The sequence below is a fragment of the Stegodyphus dumicola genome, chromosome 6, assembly GCF_044657685.1.
Source record: "Stegodyphus dumicola isolate Sdum_Otavi_A_Nest chromosome 6, ASM4465768v1".
NCBI classification, from domain to species: domain Eukaryota; kingdom Metazoa; phylum Arthropoda; class Arachnida; order Araneae; family Eresidae; genus Stegodyphus; species Stegodyphus dumicola.
The window spans coordinates 196,422,792-196,443,607 of record NC_140773.1 but is presented as its reverse complement, the minus strand read 5'-3'; the positions used below and the strand labels follow the sequence as shown (position 1 = coordinate 196,443,607).

General features: G+C 32.7%; 1 protein-coding gene across 1 annotated transcript in view; it reads right to left on the bottom strand.

Annotated features, from left to right (window-relative positions):
• Positions 1 to 19,518, bottom strand: part of LOC118190940 (protein Wnt-7b-like) — a 385,777-nt gene extending 366,259 nt beyond the window's left edge. The window contains exon 1 of the mRNA XM_085819318.1: positions 19,250 to 19,518. Within this exon, the coding sequence (XP_085675444.1) occupies positions 19,250 to 19,341 (92 nt within the window). The 5' untranslated portion in view covers positions 19,342 to 19,518. The remainder of the gene's footprint in view (positions 1 to 19,249) is intronic.
• Positions 19,519 to 20,816: the final 1,298 nt, after the last annotated feature.

Below are 20,816 nucleotides of genomic sequence, written 5' to 3'. Positions count from 1 at the left end.
CGGCTTCGGGAAATTAAGATTCTGGCTATTTGCACGAATTGAACATCTTGTAGTGGCATATGAAAAGGATGGGGCGCCATTATTTATCCTTGGGAGTGGCCAGGCCAAAGAAAATATGTTCTTACATCATGAGATAATGGTGATTATTGTTGGCAACCAGAAAACTTTGCTAATTATAGAGGTTATTCAAACAAATTTATTCAAGTACAACATGTTATTCTAAGAAGATCAGAATCTGGGGATGTATTACAACAGTTGCTGAGAAAATGACGGAACACTTTTAGGTCCTGATTTATGGAATACTATGTCAGGTGTCTAGAAAGATAAAGAACAAGACAGCAAATGGCTATTTATAAGATAAAGACAGGGGATGTTCGCTGTCCAACAATAAGCACCTATACATTGCACTACGACTACGTAATTTGTTTCAGTAATTTTTTAATGTGTAATGTAAGATGTAACTAAGTGTAGAACTCATTTTTAATGGTAAATCTTCGCAAAAAGAGCTGTTTTCATATTTATTTAATTAGAAATACCTGGCTTTTAGCACAGCCTTTAGTTGTCTTGCATTCCAATATTTCTGGGTTGCAAAATTAAATTCATTGACAGAAGAACACGTGTTTAAAACTTAGACAATGGATTGCAACAATTCACAAAAATACCACTATTTTCGATAATACCTGAATCTAATGCAGATGAATTAAGGTCGTTATTTCCAGGCAGAAAACGTCTGTTTAATTTTAAGCACAAATTTTGATCATGAGTCTTGCCAAATGTCCTGTTTATCAATGTTTTAAAAAATGAAATTTTCCCCTTCGTCGTCGGAGTTATCTTTCTCAATTGTTGTATAAATACGTGTCCATATTACCGTGAAAGACCGAAATTGGAGGATCTCGACTTTCAGCGGAGAATGTCAACATTCACCAAATACGTCGGTGAAAGATCGAATATTGCATTACATTAGTGCACATTCGACCCTTCACCTGTGCATGTCGACAATCACAGATATGCTCTGGTGTAGGTCGAAAACAGAGGACTACATGTACACGCTGTCATTGCAAAAAGAAGTGTTCCACAAAAAATACAGTTGTAAAAGCAAGGGCCTCTTGTGCAATTCAAAGTGTCATAATAGTTTAAGTTGTTGCAATAAATAAGATTTGAATCACGTAATTTAGTAAGTTTTTAACTTCTATTATTTTCCTTTCTCATTTTGAATGTACTGTGTGTTTTAAGTTCTTATTTTAAGTCTCAAGTGCGTTTTTTCGCGACTGAATTATGGAGAAGAAAATATAATATTCTTATATGTTCAATATTCACCATTAGTACATGGTGAATGTCGACATTTACTGGTGTAAGTCAGAAATGCGAGTATTTGGAAAATATTTCGGACATAGACCAAGCGACTATGTGAATGTTGGCATTCACCGGTGAAAGTCGAATTTCTCCAGATTTCGTTGTTTGACCGTAACATCCATATAACTTAAGAAAGTGACTTTTGAAGTGTATTATGGTTTTTAATTATATAATACTAAACGCCATTGTTGTATGCTTGTTGTAACCTTTTTCAACAATATGTCCCTGAAGATTCTTCCATCTTACTAGCATATAACCGTTTGTATGAAAATTGATTCAGTTCTTCTTCAAACTCAGCGTACAACGCTGCATCCAAGAATATGGTAACTTAAAATTAGAGTAAGAACAAATGAATGGAAGAAACAAGTTGGTCAGTTTAAAAAACGACCACACATTTAGAAGTATGTAATTTAATGTATACATATATTAAGGGGTTTTTCATTTCCTGTATTGTTCCGCAAAGTGTAGAAGGTTGATAAAACACGTTAATGAGAGCAAATTTTTCAGAAGCAGGAAAGGAGGTTTGGGGAAGTGTAATTTCATACTCTGCATAACATTACCGAGTACTATTTCGTACCGACATTTCCATCAATTAGAACAGATGTTTTCAATAGATGATATATGGTTTATAGGAGATATAATCTACGGAAGTGGATATGTCTTTCGCCAAAGTTACCGTGCCTGGTGTGCAACGTTATCCACACTTGTTCTTTGAAACAACCATGAAAGATGACATCTACTGTCCGACTGTTATTTAGCTTACTGCAGGAAATGAACCATGAGCGTATTCGAAGAAGAATTTTGGGAACAGAAACATATCTAAACACTAGGACCATAAAAATCTGCACTTTGTGCTAGTCTAGCCAGCATTTTATGGAAAAGCTTAAATCAAAATTATTGTGCTTATAGAATGAAAACCATTTTGAACGAGTTGCAAATGTCTGCCTTTTTTATCTATACTCTGTATGGAAAACTTTTTTGCAATTACTACCATCCAGTGTACAGATAAGGAAAAGCTTCATAAGCTGGCTAAGAACATCGTGAAATTCAATAATGACTGAAAGAAAAATAATCAAATAAGTTAACCAAATGCTCCTTAGAGAATGCATGTACAACTTGCACCAAAAAAAGGAGGGTCCAGTTCTTTATCCCCCGTCCTGCTGGGCCGATTGATGGAATTTCACTTGCGGTTTTCATGTTTCGAAAGCACTACTTAAGATAGATGTTAGATTTATGTATAGCATTGTTCTAACATAAATATTTTGATAAAAATCAGATTTTTTTCTGAAATGGCATATCTATCTTTTTCCAATATTTCGATTCTGCGACTCAAATTATGCCTAAATTTTATAAAATTCGGTGAGAAACTTACCAAGAAATATAAAAATTTATATTGGCGCACTTTTTTCGGTTTGCGCTCGGAATAATTCACTAAGCGAAATTCTTTATTTATGGTAACCTATTTTGCTTTCTCTTTCAACGTGTATGAGCAGGGGTGGGTGGGAAAGGTTGCATCATTCATTCTTTCAAATGATTTTAACTAATGCGTAAAGAATATTTGGCGTTATTATTTCTTAGAATGAATATGACAAATTCCAAGACGCCCCAGTATATAAATTTATGTATATCTTGGGAAATTTGAAATAAAAAAACTCTAATTTTTTTGCATGTATGCGTAGAAATACATTAAATTGAAGATGTTGGTGAAACTTTTATAGGTTATAATTCAAAAATGGTTTCAAAAATATATAGCAAGCTCTTTTAAAGGCATAAAATTAACAATTACATCTAATTCTAATCTTTTAATAAATACATTTAAGTTTAAATAAGCGAGCGGTATGCAAACTTAAGCCAGAAATCGAGAGCAATATTAGCACGAAGCAGCTGAAGTGAGAGGAAACACTGTAAGCCGATAATATTGTCATGTAGGGGAAAAAATTGTCTGGAAAGCTCATTTTAGATGTACACTAGGCGTCAAGAAAGCCACTATTATACATATTTGGGCCACCATCTATATGCTTTTAGTTTTTTATAGATCCATTTGCTGATAAAATTCTGCCACAACTTGTTATTCCCACGTGTAAAATTCAAAGACACCCACTTAAAAGTACTATACAAAACATCTTTTTTTTTTCTACTTTTGTGATCGCAAGTTCATTCGCCGAGTGGCTACGCATTCATTTTCAGGCACTGAGTTTATTAGCATAGTTTCATTCATTTCGCAAAAATATAAGACACCTATAAAAATCAATTCGAAATTTAAAATTTGGGCTTAGATGTGTATACATTCAGGTGGAGACTAAGCGTATTTTAAATTTGGTTGTTCTAGGTGAAGCCATTTTTTCACAAAGTAACAGACATATATACTGTTGCGTGCGTACGGGTTTGTAATAACCGATGATAGCTCGATAAAATTTATTTTATCAAATGAAACACTTTACAGTCATGGAGATTTCGACAAAAATACTCGTAAAGCTCTTTTCAGTATCACAAGTACAATCAGTAATTTCACTTCAAGCTACTAAGAACGTTCAACACAAGTCAATGCAAAGCGCATCTAAAAGGCGAAGCTAGCAATACTCTTATTACTTTGAAGTCAAAGTTAACTCTGAACTAAAAACTGAGATCTAGTGCTCTCTCCGATACCATATAGTTTCCCTCGGTCGCTTTGAAATCTCTAGTATCTTCCATCTCTCTAAATTTCTGGAAAGCATATATGGGTCGGATACAGTGACAATTATATACAAGGATCAATTTCAGTTATTTAATAACAATACCAGTTATAAAGGGGCTGGACCAAAATGTCGCCAAATTATCGCTAAGTTTCGCGCCTTTTGGCGATTTCTCTCCAAATTTGATGAGGAAAATTAGTCTCCAAAAGCATTGCCACTTTGGCAATATCTCGCCAATTTAGCAAGATAGCCATTTACCTCAATGTTAAATAACCCCTGTATTATTACTTTCCTGGCTGAGCTTCGTCTCTTTCAAGGATTTTATGTTACAAATACAGAAATATTACAGCTTCACATATAATTTCACTAAAATTATTTACATATATTCATGCATATTTGTAAAGCATTTTGAACTCGTATATAAGACTCTCCAAAATTTCAGCACTAAAAATTTTCTAGGCCTTTCTTTGGCCGATCGGTAAGAGCCAATGAACACTGGTAGTTCGGTCCGGGATTCGACTGCCGGCGAACGCGCTGGCTGCATGGGCGTTTTCGTGGTTTCCACCATGTGTAACATGGATACGAACCAGTTTCCCTTAAAAGACCTCCACGGTACATTCCTCCCTTTCCGTGTAGTGCCTAAGGTGGAGCACGTAATAAGTAAAAAAAAAGTTGCTAAATGTTTTAAGTTTGTTAACGGAAATAAAGGGAAACCGTTGTATTCGAATTTAAACGTTAAATTTTCATTTGTATAATAATACTTTTCAGCCTTTTTATAAGACGCGAAATAAAATCTTTAGCGAATTTAAGAACACAGCGCGTGCCACTTATACTATCGCACTGGACCGCCAAGAGGAAAAAAAAAAAACCGCAGCACACATTTTTACAGTGGTAACTCGAAACATTATATATCTTTCTTGGTGATTTGTTATAATGAAGAAATTTTAATCAGCAGTCATGAATTCTTTTACATAAACAGGAGTAAACATAAAGCACTAAACATCTCTTAACAAGAAACAAATTGCTAATGGATTTCTTATCATTGACAAAGTCAAGATTTCGTGACTGACATTAATATGCTGGAGAGACGTACTGATACGTGCCTATCCTCAGTTCGTTAACTATAACAGCAGGCAAATTTATCAAAGGATTTTTATGATGGCATTTTTTTTTAACTTACCTCAACTTCTTCATGTCCTCGCTTTATTGAAAAAAAGTATTATCACGCAAGGGTGTCGCATGAAGATAAATAATGACCTATTCTAAGGTTTCATGGTAAGAAGACAGAATAAAAAGGTGACCATGTTTATAACCTTATGGCTTATCTTTAAAAGATTTGAAGCTCGTATGATTTGTCTGAGGGTTTTTTTAAAAATTTATTGACCTCGAAACAGCTCGAGCAAGGCTCATGTTTGACATGTGGTAACTTGCTATTAGGATAAGTTGATAAAGATTTTAAATAAAATTAAGGAAATTGTTGGGGTTATTAATTCAAAAAGCATGTATTTGAATGATCGATTAATATTATAAAAACCACATAAATAAAAACAAAACAGAAAAGAAGAGAAAAATCTGAAACTGCTCAGGTTTTTAACGGTCGCCCAAATTGGTTTATTTAGGCTTTTCTACCCTCTGGCTGAGCTTGCCAGTCCACCAATCTGCTGTGATACTCACTCCTGCTAACCCATTTTCTTTTCTCTCCCCATCCACCTTGGAATATAATCAAACTTTTTATGCTTTTCCATATGTGTTACATGAATAAAATCCACTTTCCCTTAGAAAGTCCTGTGCTTAGGACAGATAGCTTTAATGTGCTTTGACATAACCAAATATCCTTATTTTAACCTAACGTAACTCTGTGCTTGCTTTAACTAAATAATAATAATACCTAAAGACCTTGCAGCTATTGCTAAAGAAAAACTTTGCGCACAAAAGATTTAATTAGGATGTTTAGTGTTGTAAGTTTTCTCCCTCCTTAACCGCGTTCCTTCGTGCTGTAACTGGATAGCACATCCAACTAGCAACTGGAAGGTCCGAAGTTCGAATCATTATGAAGGTACAGCTCATTTTTCACGTCTGCAGCTTCGAAAAGTCGGAAAGTCGAATTTTTTCATAAAATGAATAAGTACCATTGTATCTAAACGTCGATCAAAATCAACTATGCTTTTACTTGTTGTTCAAATTTGTTTTTAAGCGCATTTTATTGAATCTAAAGTTTATAAACTTGAGATTTTATTAATGATAAGATAGTAAAAAAGTGAAGTCTGTCCTTTCCCTCAATTTAAGGTTTTTCTTCAAATGTATATTAAAATTGTATTAGATAATTTTTTTAAATATAAGCTGCGATGTTTATATTATTAAGCGTTCTTTCAGCTCTGAACAAGTTTAGAAAATAAGCATTTGGAAATTTCAGATTATAGTTAACATTACAATTTAAATACGTTAATAAAACAGATTGTTTAAAACATAAAAATATAAGTATATAAAATATAAATATATAAAAATAATAACATAAAAATATAAATATATAAAAATAATAATATATAAAAAAGATGAAAAAGAAATTGCAATCCCCAAATTATATTTTAGATTTTTTACATTATACTTTATATTCTACAATTTACATTTTATTTTAGATCAAATTAATATCAAGTGGGCCGTAGTTGTGCATTTATTTCTCTGAATCGCTTGCTCGCAAAGCTTGCTGCATAGTAAATATACCTTCCAAGTAACAATACTCGTTTATTTCTCTAGTATGAAATCCTCTTATGAAACTAAAAACGCTTTTCTAAAAGGTTTAATAGAAATATGTTTATTATTGGTATTTTATTTAATAGTAAGCAGTGGAGAAATTATTAATGAATAAGTAACAATTTCTGGCACTTGGCATTATTAAATAAAAACAGCTGATACAGAATGAGAATTTTTTAATAATTGTACTTATTTTGAGCCGAAGCGAATTCAACAAAAGTCTCGCTTAGCTTCCATTATAAATAAAAAAAAGTACTTCAAAGAAACATATAAAGTAAAATTGTACATCCTATGCTGTACTTATGAAATAACAAAAAAAAAAAAGGACAACATTTAAAGACCATTTAGATTCACTGTGTGTATTCACCTTGTCACTTGCACAAGAATTAAGAGTTATTTAGGGCAATGTGCAAGAACTATTTCCCGTCCTCCCTTTTTATGCCTTCCTAGCCATCTTGGAGGGCCTCTTGCACACGTAGAAAAACGAAGTAACACCCCTGAAAGCTATTGTAAAAATGTAGGCAATTATCAACAGTCCTTTACACCTTGGCCTTTTTTTCTCATGAAATTTTGTCTGCGATAGTTTGAACTGCTAGTCAGGGATTCAGAGATTACATGACTTTACATCCAGAGTGAGATAGAACAAAACTAAAAAGTTAGTTTAAAATCTATATGCGCTCTTTAAGATGAAATGAAGAAGATGAGAATTCACCGTAAATGTTATTATTTATGGAAACACTCGAAGTCAGTATGCCCACTTGTTTAATTTTCGTTCATGCAATAAAAGAACAAATTTAACAAGACTAATCATTTACTAAAGATAATTTAAATTTGCGAGAAATCTACATTTTACGCTATCTGTTATGCAATAGTCTATACTGTTGAAAAAAAATCGAGAACCTAATTTTACGAGTGGACTAAATTGTTGTTGTGACTTATCTCATTTGTCGGATCATAACATCAAAATCCAAGGGACAAGTCCACGGATTTTATCGTAACAAAGGATACAAGGGTTAAGCCTGTCACTGGTTTAATTCTTGGGCATCTTAAACATAACTATGCTAATTTGATGACCTTCGTTCCAAATTTGTAGGATAATCCTCCGGGGAACGGTTCCGAAAGCATTTTACCCATCTTTACCAACAACAAACCTCTCAGAGACATTTATGCAGTCACAGATGTCCATGCTTTCTTCCAATTTGAAAACGGGATTCAGGTCTACGGCAGCCAGCTCTTCAACCAACGTACCAACAAAGCGGTAGACCTTAATTATAAAGCTTGGATGAGACAAAATTATTAGGTATAGTTAAGGTATTAACCAGAATTTTACCAGCTTTAATTTTGATTTCTGTCGTTTATGGTTTCAAACAGTGCATGCATTGTAGAAAGTCATGCAAAATACACGAGGTAGAAAGACAAGTGACGCCGAGTGGGTGCGCTTAATTGCATCCTAGCATGAGAGAAAGTGAAGCTTCGTAGTTCGTGGTTTTCCCCATGAGCAAGGTGAATACGAGCCAGTTTCTTGAAAACGTTCGCCAGCTATGTTATAATGTAATACGCTGGCGGAAAAAAATAAAGGACAACTATAAAAGGGTACTTTCTGTTAATTCTATTAAGTGAAATTCAATTGGTTGGTAGCTCAACCTTACCACACAGTCCAATAGAATTACCCTTCACTACAAAGAAATGTGCAAATTTTAACTCTCATTCTTTCGCACGTATGGAAAGGAGTGCAAGAGTTGCTTTAGATTCTAAATTTAAGGATTGTGCGAGTAGCTGGATCAACTTTTCGCATGTGGAAGTTGATGGATTGGGAGAAATGGCATACGAGTGGAATAATGAAAGCAGAAAGACATTAATATATATCTGTAACCACCTAAAAGTAACCAAAAATACCATTCCAGAAAATCTAGAAAGGGTTTTAACACTATGTGATGTATGCAGACAACCATGCCAAGATCGAAAAACGTGTTTCCACGGACTCTCAGGACCGTTATTTGTCAACGAAATTTTTGCTAAACGAATATTATCGTCTTGTATTGTTTTTAAAGAAATTAAATAATGAAGAATCTGCATGTATGTATGTACGTCTTTGCGCATTATGAAAAAACGACGGTTGTTGTTGTTGTTGTTACTCATCTATCTTGTCTGAGTCGGATTAAGCCCACGAAATTCATCGTTTCAAGGAGCAAAGATTGCTCCTGTCGTTGGCAAAAGCCTGCGGCACCATACAGGGGACAGTCAGATTTTGCTCACCCCCCCCCAAATTTGAAGGGAGCACACAGGGGGCAGCTCTGAGGGTCTTCAATCCCTCTTTTCCTATCAGCAACCTCTCCAGAGTTGCACAGACACTATACATTTGCAAACATCCACGTCTTCTCCGGAGTTCAAACTTGGGACCTACGGTACGGCAGTCAGTGTCACTAACCACTGTCCTGCTTGGGCGGCAAAAACGACGCTGCCTAGAGCCATCAAAGTTTGAATAACGTAATCCTCTCTCCGAATATGTGCCTTTGTCAGGCCGAATCTTGAATTTCGAGGCTGTTTTATTATTCATTTCATATTTTATTAAACATTAATGAATTTTTATTAATAAACTCAACGATCTGAAAGCGAGCAGTGGCAACACAATTTGAAATAAAACATTTTTATCTGCAGTCCGCGAGACTTTTGCCATTCAAAAAAAAAAAAAAAAATGTAAAATGTCTTTAAGTTTTAATTGAGACTCTTGATTCTATGAAAGCAATGTGTTGCCTCGGCCGGAAATAAAATACTCTTATCTTCCACGCATGTTGTCTATCTAACAGAAAAACTACTTTTAATCTGAAAGTTTATTGAATAAAAATTTAAGCACTTTAAAAGCAATAAACACTGGTCTTAAGAATATTTTCTTCTAGTTTTTATGTGATTGATTTAAATAAACATGTATTAAAATCACAAGATGCCTAATTAGAAATATTCAATATTTTCATGAAATTATACTAATTACACTAGCTGGACGCATTAAAATTATTATATACTTTTCCCTTTTAATGATAACGATTTTAGGTACCTGGCTGCCACAGCACCTAAGTTTTAAGAAAGTATTACATCGAAAATAAAGATATGTATGGCAACCTGTGACATTCCAACGGGCATTCTAAAGGTATGTTGTTTTTTATATGTTTTATGAGTTTGCTGCTGAATTGAATTTTATGTAGTGAACCTGCCAAGAATGTGATATTTAAAAAAATAAAGTTAACACAAAAGACAAAAAAGTTCTTGTTGCCTATCTTACTAAGAAAACTGAATATTGACATGATGAATATAACAAAGCCTAAAAAAATATATAAATGCTATGGCAACCCTTAACACTACGTCGGTAATTCTAAATATATGTTGCCATGCAGCTTTTAACAGTTTTGCGATTTTATTGTGGAACTCTATGTAGCGCAAGTGCGAAGAAAAGAATGCTTAATAATAAAGCTAAAAAAACAAAAGGTAAAAAAGTGGGTTGTTAGAAATAGGTGCAAAAGTTGTCTGGCAGTCTGCAAGATGAAGTAGAGCGTAAAAAAGGAAAAAAAAAAAAAAAAAAAAAAAAAAAAAACTTTAAAATCTGAAACTTTTCAGATTTTTTTTTTAGCCCAAAAGGGACAAATTTGCCCAGAAGGACTATTACTTTCTTTTTGGCATTTTGCGTCAGACTTCTATAAATGTCGGTTCACTTTTCAAACTGTTGCCACAAAATGTTAGAGTCCTGCATTATATTTGAAGAAATTAAATATTGAAAAACCTGCATAAATGTATGTATATTTCTCGCATTGTGATAAAATAACGGTACATAGAACCATCGAATTTTGAATAACGTAATCCTCCAACGAATATCGGCATGTGGAAGAACAAATTTGAAATTTGGAATTTGTTTTATTATCGATTGCCTATTTCGTAAAATTTTAACGAATTTTTTATCAACAAACTCAAGGATTTCAAAGCGAGCAATGGCAATGTTGTGCAGAAAAATCATTTATATCTCCAATGTGTGAGTCTCTATATCGGAAATTCTAAAGATATGCTCATTTTGCGATATTGCTGTTGAACTGGATCTTATGGTTTAAGTGCTAAGAACATGATGTTTAATAAAGAAAAGTAACACACAAAATGTTAAAAAACGCCCCTTTAGACGTAATTTAAAATCTGAAACATTTCAGATTTTTTTTCTTCTTTTTTTCGATAATTCTTGTTCATTTATTTATTTTTATTTAATTATTTTACTTCTATTTCTATTTTGAGGTGTTTTTTTATTTATATTATTTTTAAGTAAGCAATTTTGGAGATATGTCAGACATGAAAAAAAGAACGATCTTTTATTCTTAGCTGTACATGAACTTTTCCAGTCGTTCATTTAATTTTTTTTCGGCCAGCGTAAATCTGAATCTCTAATTATACTTAAACAGTTAAAACCAGATTTTATTTACTTGCAACAGCAGGTTTTATTTTCAGCTTAAAATGAAATGATGTTACCTGTACACGCTTCTTTTGTGTTGCTGCTGTTGATTTACCGAAAAACTATTTTAAATTCAAGTTCTCAGCTGAAATTAAGTATAACTTCAATAATGTAAGCAATATTTACTGTACACATCAACATTAAGTAGATAAGAGACGTTAAGAAAAATTGATTTTGATTTATATTAGTATACATATCATGCTTATGTGTAAGAAAGTATTTATCTTGACTTTTAAGATAGAAACTCTTCGTTTTTTATTTGTTGGACTGTCTCGTTTAACAGGTTCAAGAGCACGAATTTTTCGACATCTTACAGACGTTCATATGCTCTGAAGGATGAGTCTAGCTTTCTTTTTAACTTCTTTAATGAATTGCTTTCATTCTAACTGCAAAAAGAGAATCTTATGTCATAGTTTTATCTCTGAACAAGGTCACTTTAATAAATGGACTGGCAAGTCTTGTTACAATATAAAATAGGTTGTTACTGATATAGGAGCTTTACTATTGTAAGTGTTTATGCTTAAGGCTAGAATTAAAAAAAAAAAAAAAACAATTTTTTTCTCTAGAGCTTTATCAGAAACTTAAAAAAAATAATAAAATAGATATTTTAAATTAAAAGTACGTCAGATTGTAAAGTAGTAGCGGTTTGACAAACGTTTGTTTTCACCATTATTTCTCATTACAATTATTCCATTTTAGCTAAGTAAATGTGTGTGACAATAAACTTGAATTAAAATCTGTTTGAGAACTCTCTTACAATGAATACCAAGAAATAGACGAAATTTTCTTTATAATACAGCCAATACTCACAAATTAAAACTTGTTTTAATGTTCAGTTATAAAACCGCTCTAGACACACATTCTAAGAGTTAAAAGACCTCGAGCATTGTTAATTATATCGAAATTGGCTCAAAAAATCGGATCGCTAAAAAAAATATCGGAAAGCTTTGTTTTCAGTGTTTTGCACTTTTATAATCGTAAGACGGATTTTGAAACTTTCTTACATCTAATTCTAGCCTTTTTTAAATGTGGAGATACAGTTGCGATGATTGTTTTATTCCTTACCTACTAATGATTGCGAATTTTGTCATCATATGCATCATTCACAGTTTATTAAAATAGGCCTATCAAGGTAAGACAGCATTATTTTGGTTTGGTTTATTTGATTATAGCAAAACACTCGAGGGCTATCTACATAAGAGGAAGGATGCCTTCGTGGATGACTTTCTCCGGGAATCTGGCTCGTATGCATATTATACAGAAGGAAAACCACAAAAACGCCCACGCATGGAAATATCCATATCAGCACATTCACTTGGAATGGAGCCTCGAACCGAACTAGCCGTGTTCAGCGATTTTACCGCTCGGCTACTGGTGGGTTCGGTTAGACAACATTATTTCAACCTTAAGCGAAGTTGAATAAAATCAGACCTTTCGAGAAAAATAAGATCTAATTGGCGTACTTTTCTCAAGTGATGAGTTGAAGAAATTATAATTCTTATATGAATCCCACATACATAAAATCTGATCTGTTTCGTCACGCTTTGACTACTAAGTCATTTCTATGAGTTAATTTGGTGTAATAACATTTTGTAATCCTTGTAATTTTCGATAATCCTGTATTTTAGTTACTTTTATTCCCGCATAATCTAAATACGAGCTAGTTTCCTACGGAAAATCTTCCAGGAAGGCATCCCTTACTTAGCTAGAAGGGCTTCACCAGAGGCAGACCGATTAAAGACTGCTGAATTCTGGTAATTCATCTTAGGTTCGAACCAGGCAAATGGGTTGGTTGCGTGATTGTTTTTCGTCTTTTTCAACGTGTGTAACACGAATACGAATCTGTTTCCGTTGGAAAGTCCTCCGAAAGCACCCCTCATTGTAACCAGATAGCCCTTGTTTGCTTTGCAATATTCAAATAACCAGCCAACCGTAGACAGCTTATGTAGTATATCTGTACTTCTTCGTAATCTGTTAAGCAAAAGTCACATTTTAGCAGAGTGTATTTACAATTCATGAGCTTTAAATTTAAAGAAAAATATTTTGTTAAAGGTAAATAATTCGTACGAAATATGCATAAATATTAAAAGAGAAAATAATTACTTTAGATATTATTCTTGAATACGAATTAAGGTGTTACGGAGGCAGTTCGCATATTTTTCAGACGATTTTGCTTTGCTATTAAAAAAAATCTTCTGCCTTAAATTTTTTTAACTGCACCTGCATTTTTGAAAGTATTAATTATAGTCTTCTACTTGACTGTTTCGCTTTCATGCAAAATGGCGTTAAAGAAATAACAGATGGAAAGCTATGTTTGTTCTCTTTCCGAAGAAAATTATTTATATCTAGTTATTACAAAATTTATAAGTATTTACTGTTAGGTTGTGAAAGCCAAGTTGAAGAAGAGAGAAAGCCAAGAAAGAAAGTTGTGTGTTGTGTTTTTCGATATCTAAAGCTAGGATAGGTAATATTATCAACAAATTGAAAAAAAAATAAACATCAAAGTTTGTCTTCAAATGAAAGAATTATTGAAAATACATATCGAAGGGAAAAAAAAGCGGAATGTTTCGAATGTTGCAAAGGTAATACCTTTAATCTTACAAGAAACTACCTTAATCTGTTTCAAGTCAAAGGACAGTTGCAAAATCATTAAAATGCTTAGTGTCAACTGAAAACAAAATTATTATTTCTGATTTGAATCTTAAAAAGGAAAAAAAAAAAAAAAAAAAAAACATAATGTACATCGTCACTTTCCACGACACAGCGCCGAACACAGAACGCCCTGCAGAATTCTTTATATGAAACATTTATTCGAACAAAAAGGGAAAAATCTTGTTACAATTGAAGAATCTTGTCACAGTTGAAGAATCTTGGGTATATTTAAATTACTTCAATAAAAGGAGATTCATTTATTATCACCAAAGAGGAGAAAAATATCTTAAAATATGGTTCAAAGACTCTAAAGAAACCTTTTCAGTGGTATTTTGATTGCTGCTGGTTTTTAAGAGCAAATTAAAAATAAAGCTAGCAGAGAAATTGTAGAGCTGAACTCTACATATTAGTAGGAGCATATTTGATACCCAATTTTCAAATATGAAATCCCTTCTGTTTAGCCACAGTCCCATCAATCAGTAGAACTGCATCAAGGCAAAGCAAGCAGCCACACGTCAAAATCCATTGTTAATTTCCTGGGAAAAAACTGAATAAAAGAAACAAGTATCAAGGCCATACCCTTCACTCATACCTCTACTAAATTTCCGAATGCATCACCCATGGAATTTTACATTTTGGACGTCTAAAACGCGGATTGTCCAAACCTCAACCTATGACCCTTTTTGTTCCTCTTGAAAGCTGTTCAAGAGGAATGGGATCAAATATCCCTTCCGATACCAAATAAGACTTGTCTTGGAAATTACGTGTAGAAACATAGTGAGGAATAAAGGATATCAAAAAGATATTTAAATACAAAACTTTTAGGTAAAATAGTTCTCTAAATACAATGAAAAATAACTTTAAAATTGCAGACAGCCTATGTAAAATAAAAAATTAACACCTTGTTCAAGATGGTCATACATTTTGTTGTTGAATAATACGTCCAGTAGGAGCATTCTTTAACCAATGCTGCCTAATCATGAAATATCTCAGAAATTTATAGTTAAACTGTAACAATATTTATTGAATTATTATTTTAAAGATGTAAGATGTATTAAATGCAGATAAGAATTTTGCAGTCGAAAATTTAACTATTTACTTATAAATGGAAGTGAAACAAACCGATATGACTAGAACTATTTTGACGTGAAAAAAATTATATGGAACTGTTCGTGACAAAGCAGTAATAAAATTAGCCAGATGGTAGAATTGTAACATTTAAAAGTTCATGAACTCTATGGTGGCAAATAGCCGTCGGTTATTCAAATACTGAATGGAATGGAATGTTTTCTGAGAAGTAGTTGCGGTTAGAATTACTCCCTTTCTTAATCACTGCTATTCTACTTGGAAAATCCTCGAATAGTCTGATAAAACTTTTTAACAACATGATGCTTTGAACCTTAGAAGACACAATTAAGATCATATGAAATATGACGATGCGCATTCAGCATGAAATATCAATTTATGTAAATAATTTGCAGAAAAAATTTAAATTTTTATTGCGTGAAACAATTGTTAATAATAGTATTTGTTTGGCGTAATATATCATTTATTTATGAAATACTATTGAAATAATATTGTAAGTATATGAAAATTATTTTGAGTACTCCTAACAATTAACTTAAACCCTGCTTTATTGACCCTTTGATTTATGTCTCATCTATTCGGTCAGATCAGTAGGCAACGCAAATGTGAGGCACGTAGAAGAAGGTGAGCAAATATCAAATTCATGTCTTGATTGCATGAAAAGAGCTGCCTTGCTGTTGGAGTTTGCTCTCGAAGGAACCTATTTCATGATCTCATGAAAAAAAGTTATTTTGCTTCAAAGTTGCGTCGGAACTCCATCCTGTGCTTGGAGCTAGTCCTTTTCCATCAGGACTAGCTCCAGGCACAGGGTAATAATTTTTGGAAGATAATAGTTTTAGATGTTTTCACAAGCGAGTACTAAATATAGGCAAATTTCGCTTTGAATTATTAATATATTTTTGGCGAGGGGCGTCAACCGCATTGATCGCCTGTGTCCTAAAAATACTGGAGCAGGGTCACTTTCTGTTGGTTGTATAAAGATAAAGCCAAAGATCTTATTTTAAGAAGACTTAATTTGGAAAAATGTTAATGCCGAAAAGTAGCGACCTTCTGTATTTTACAATTTTTCTTTTTAGTCGTAAAGGGACAAATGCTGGTCAAATAAAAGTTTATCAGAAATTTTCCCGTATGCGCTTTATATTAAATCAGGGCGATAATTTGCTGTCAAATAGGGAAATAACTGACGTAGGTAGGTGAAATAAATTTTGTATAAATATTAAGCTCTACAGTTGTACCGCATTTGCCGGCGTATAAGACGCACTTTTTTCCCTTTGGAAAAAGGTCTGAAAAAGAGGTGCATCATATATGTCGATATTGCGTCTTGTAAGTCGATATTCAGTTTATTCGAATTTAGCATTTCGCAAGTTTGTGAATGGATCAAAGCTTCATGGGATGCTGTGAAAACAGAGGCAGTAGTTAAAAAACATTTTAAAAATGTGGCATTAGTAATGAACTGAATGGTACAAAGGACAATTTGTTGTATGAGGACTCAGATGCTGGTTTAGAAGAGGTTTCAAATGACTCTTCATTTAGCTCTGGAGATGAGTGTCTGGGTTTTGACGAAGGAGATTAAAAGGTGTTCTTTCCCAGATAGATTGGATATTCGCAGAAAGTATTACTTTGTATTTGTTTTACTTTATATTTAAAATACTGTAAATTCATTGTAATAATCATTAATAATGTTTTACCCATCAAAAATGTGTATTAAAAAGAAGGTGCGTAAATACATTGGCAAATACGGTAATTAACGTAAAGAACAGCAAAATGAAGTACTGCAATTTCAGATTTTTAAGCACTATTCAAAGATTAATAAGCATAAAAATGAAGCATAGAGACAGTAAAACAAAACAATTATCCTAAATACCATCAGATTAAAAATTATCATGAATTGATACTAATTTATATCTGATTACGAATATAATAAAGTCATATAATGAAGTCAGAATTAGTTAAAGAATATTTACCAGCAAAATTTTACCTTTAATTTTAAGAAAAATGCTGCATGATGTTTAGTTCAATGCCACATACATATAATGTTTAGAAACCTTTACATGTATTGTAATAAACAGAACAGCTAAAATATCGCTGAGATTCATGGAAAAGATTTCTTATCATAAAGCAGGATCTATTAATCTCACTACACACAAAAGTTTATGGTAACTGACAGTTAAACTTCTTATGGAAAATTATCTAAACAAATATGGGATAACCTTTGTAATTTGTGCCCAATTCAAGCATTTGTATCTATTTTTCAATGTATTTGACAAGATGTAATATACAGATTTATATCCTTTAGTTACAACTGAACTCGAAACCACTATTAATTTATATGGATATTAATATATATAATCATTCTTTCGACTCCTTTGCTAGTTATGTCTTCTTACTTGTTACATTAAGTGCGTTTTGTATTAAATAATATTTTTTTCCTTTAAACAGAGCTCCGCATTTAAAAATAACAGCTCTGATTATAGAGAAGGGGAATTATCCCAACTTTTCTTGGATCCGAATCCAAATCCAAATCCTAAAAGTCTTGAATCTCTGAAACTTTCTAATCTCGAATCGCTCAAATTTTTCGAAACTCTCGAATTAAGAAAGTAGGACACACAGGCTAACGTTGAAGAATATAACACTAAATTCTCTCTAGAAAATTCAGATTGTTATACTTAAAGCTTCTATAAACTGATATTAGTCATCCAGGTCTACTGAAATTCCAAAATTCGAGTTAAACTTTTAACGATCTCTTCTGTTGTGCGCCAATAAAAATAATCTTTTCAAATTTTTAAGATAAAATATTTAGCTGCATTTTAGAGTAGTATTCGAATCGTTTGATTGACGACAAAAGCTCGAAAATTCGGGTCTTGTATTATGGAATCTATTTAAAGATTCGCGAAATTAGAATGCCTATATCTGGCGTCATCATTGTTAGCGTTTGGGGATGTAATTCGTTCCGTTTCGTAAATAGATTCGAATGAGATTCACATCAAATGAATATGCACTAGTAACGGAGCTAAAATTTTAATTAAATATTGACAAATAAAATTTCATTTTCATTATTTTTGAAAATTAAGCGCGGTATATGATTTCCCGGTGTTCAAGCTACTAATCTTTGTATAAGATTGTTTCCAGTTTCAGTCATTTGAAAGGATGTGCATTTGAAATAGATTTTTGCCAAACGATAAATTTGCTGCAAATTCGTTCTGTGCATCAAACGGAAAGCAAAGGCAGTTTGAATGATCGAATAGTAATACGTGTGCTAGAGAGTATTGAACCATTTTCTCCAGAGATACAATGAAATCAATGCAATATTAAATGCTAGTTCAACAGCATTTAATATTGCTTCGATTCTTTTTAAATATGGTTCTTAAATTTTTCAAATTCGCTTCTGTAGCAATAAGCAACAATGAAATTAAATGTATCATGCATTATTAACCGTATAAGTTATAAGCCATCTGAAGTCAGTTCTCTGTCTTTAAACAGATTTTTATGAGTAAAATATTTTATATGCATTACCACAAGAGAAAAATTTAAATTCAGTTCTTGAAGGAATTCAGTAAGATAAAATTTTATTGTACGAATTGTCAGCTGAGTTAATTTTCGAATGCTATATTAATTTTTAGAAGTAAAATGTTTTTTCATACGTATTCCCCCTCGTGATAAAATTCAAGTTTTTATATGCAAAATATTATTTCATATGAATTACCTTACCAGATAAAATCCAACTATTTCTATAAGTAAAATATGATTTTTATCCACCTCTCACATGAGATAAATTTCAACAATTTTGTCAAGTAAAATATTATTTTCCACGAATTCCCATACATGATAATACTGAACAATTTTTATGAGAAAATTACAAATTACATATTTTTTGCGCGTTTCCACACAAAATAATTTCAGCTCTGTTAAATTCCCCTAGATAGATATTTCATATATTTTCAGTTGAATTAACTAATTTTAACAAGTTTTTAGAAACTTTTTTTACACTTTACATATTATTTTATACATATTACCAAAGAAATTTCAACTCAGTTATTAAAAGAATTCTGTCATATGCAAGATGAATTATTAGAATTATTATGAATTATTAGACGAATGAACTTCGATAATGTTAAGAATTTTTTAAATTATCATATTATTTTATACACATTACTATGAAATATAAATTTGAACTCAGTTGTTGTTCACATTACTACGAAAGATAAATTTGAATTCAGAAATTGAGTCACTGAGGGAAGCTTAGCGGACTCACCTGAAATGATCTGTGGAGCTGAGGATGCAGAAGATGAGAAGCGCGAAATGCAAATGTGCAAAAAGATGAGAGGTCAGCGGGCGGTGATGCATGTTCACCGCATGGCCTCGACCTGCCGACGGACGGCGGCACTTTCCACACACACGGGATATCCTCCGCTTTCGCTAATCTCAACGGAACAAGAAGAGAAGAGAGACTAGTGACAATGCTCTTAAAACTCTCCCGTCAAGGTGCGTTCTCGGGTCGTCTCGACCACCCTTTTGGCTCAGTCGGCAACCGGCACCTCAGATCCACAAACACCAGTGAAATCTCATTGGTCGAAGGACCAACCGGACCTCTGTCGGCAGGTTGCGAACGACAGAGGGGGCAAGAAAGAGCCCTCCGCGTAAACAGGTAACAGAGGGTCGATCGCCACAGCTCGGGATGGAACATGACGAAGAGAGAGGAATTGATTTTTGTCTAAGTCGTTTGTCCACTCTTTCCAAAGAAGGTTAGAGGTTCTTTTCGCTTATGTAGATCACTAGTCTACTTGATTGTAATGTATTTAGATGATCAACTTCTTTCTTTGCACACCAGTTTCTATTTACTGGATTGCTGCGTATAACTGCAAAATTATTTGTATGTATAGTGTTTATTGAAAAATTTATTGATCCACTTTTTAAAATTTTCTGCAATTAGTACTCTTCTTGATGACTCTTCTTTGGGATATCTAATCTTCAAAGGCGTTTTCACTCCAGTGAGTTATGTAGCTCAGTATTTGCTTCATTGCTGCATGTAACTGCTTTAAATGATGAAACTTCTGCACGTAGTTTTCCGATACGTTAAGAAATCTATTGATACACATCTTGAAGTTAATATTCCTTGTAATTACTTTAGGGTTTCAGTAGAGACATGTAACCTAAATCATTTAAGATGGAAATAAATTTTTCCAACTTTACCTTCTTAGCGAAATATTTCTTAACTAAGTTTCTGAACATCGTGATTATTGAATAATAGAACATCAGTTCATCAAAATACGGTTTGTAGTTGATGCTGTTTAAAGTTTTGTTGATAATGTAATTAAACTTATAGTTTCAGCAAATTCTATAATTACGTACTGGTAACCATAAAATTATCTACTAATATTCCTGGAGGTGCATTTGCAAATTTTTAATAGTAATTTGTTAGTGTGTTTTCGAAAGCTGAAGTTTACGTAATATGGTACATTAATAAAAAGCAAGGATTTTTCTTTGAGATTGCATTCAATTCAAATATGAAATTTTCTTTAAAATATTTTTTTAATTTATTATTTTTTATCTTTTTTTTATTTTGGATGGTGCATAGCATAATATTCAAACTTCTGAAAAACTGTTAACTTTTGTCTTCTTGAGCAAGTTTTAAGAACTTTGCATTTAGTTTCCTCAGAGCTTCACTATGAAATTTTTCAAGCGTATTTTCTGCATTAATATAGTAAGCATTCTTTCACCATTCCATAATTAATACTGAAATAAATTTCTTCTAGCGCATTATTGAATTTTACTTAACGTACACATGAATGCGTTAACTCTTACAAAGATATAAACCAACG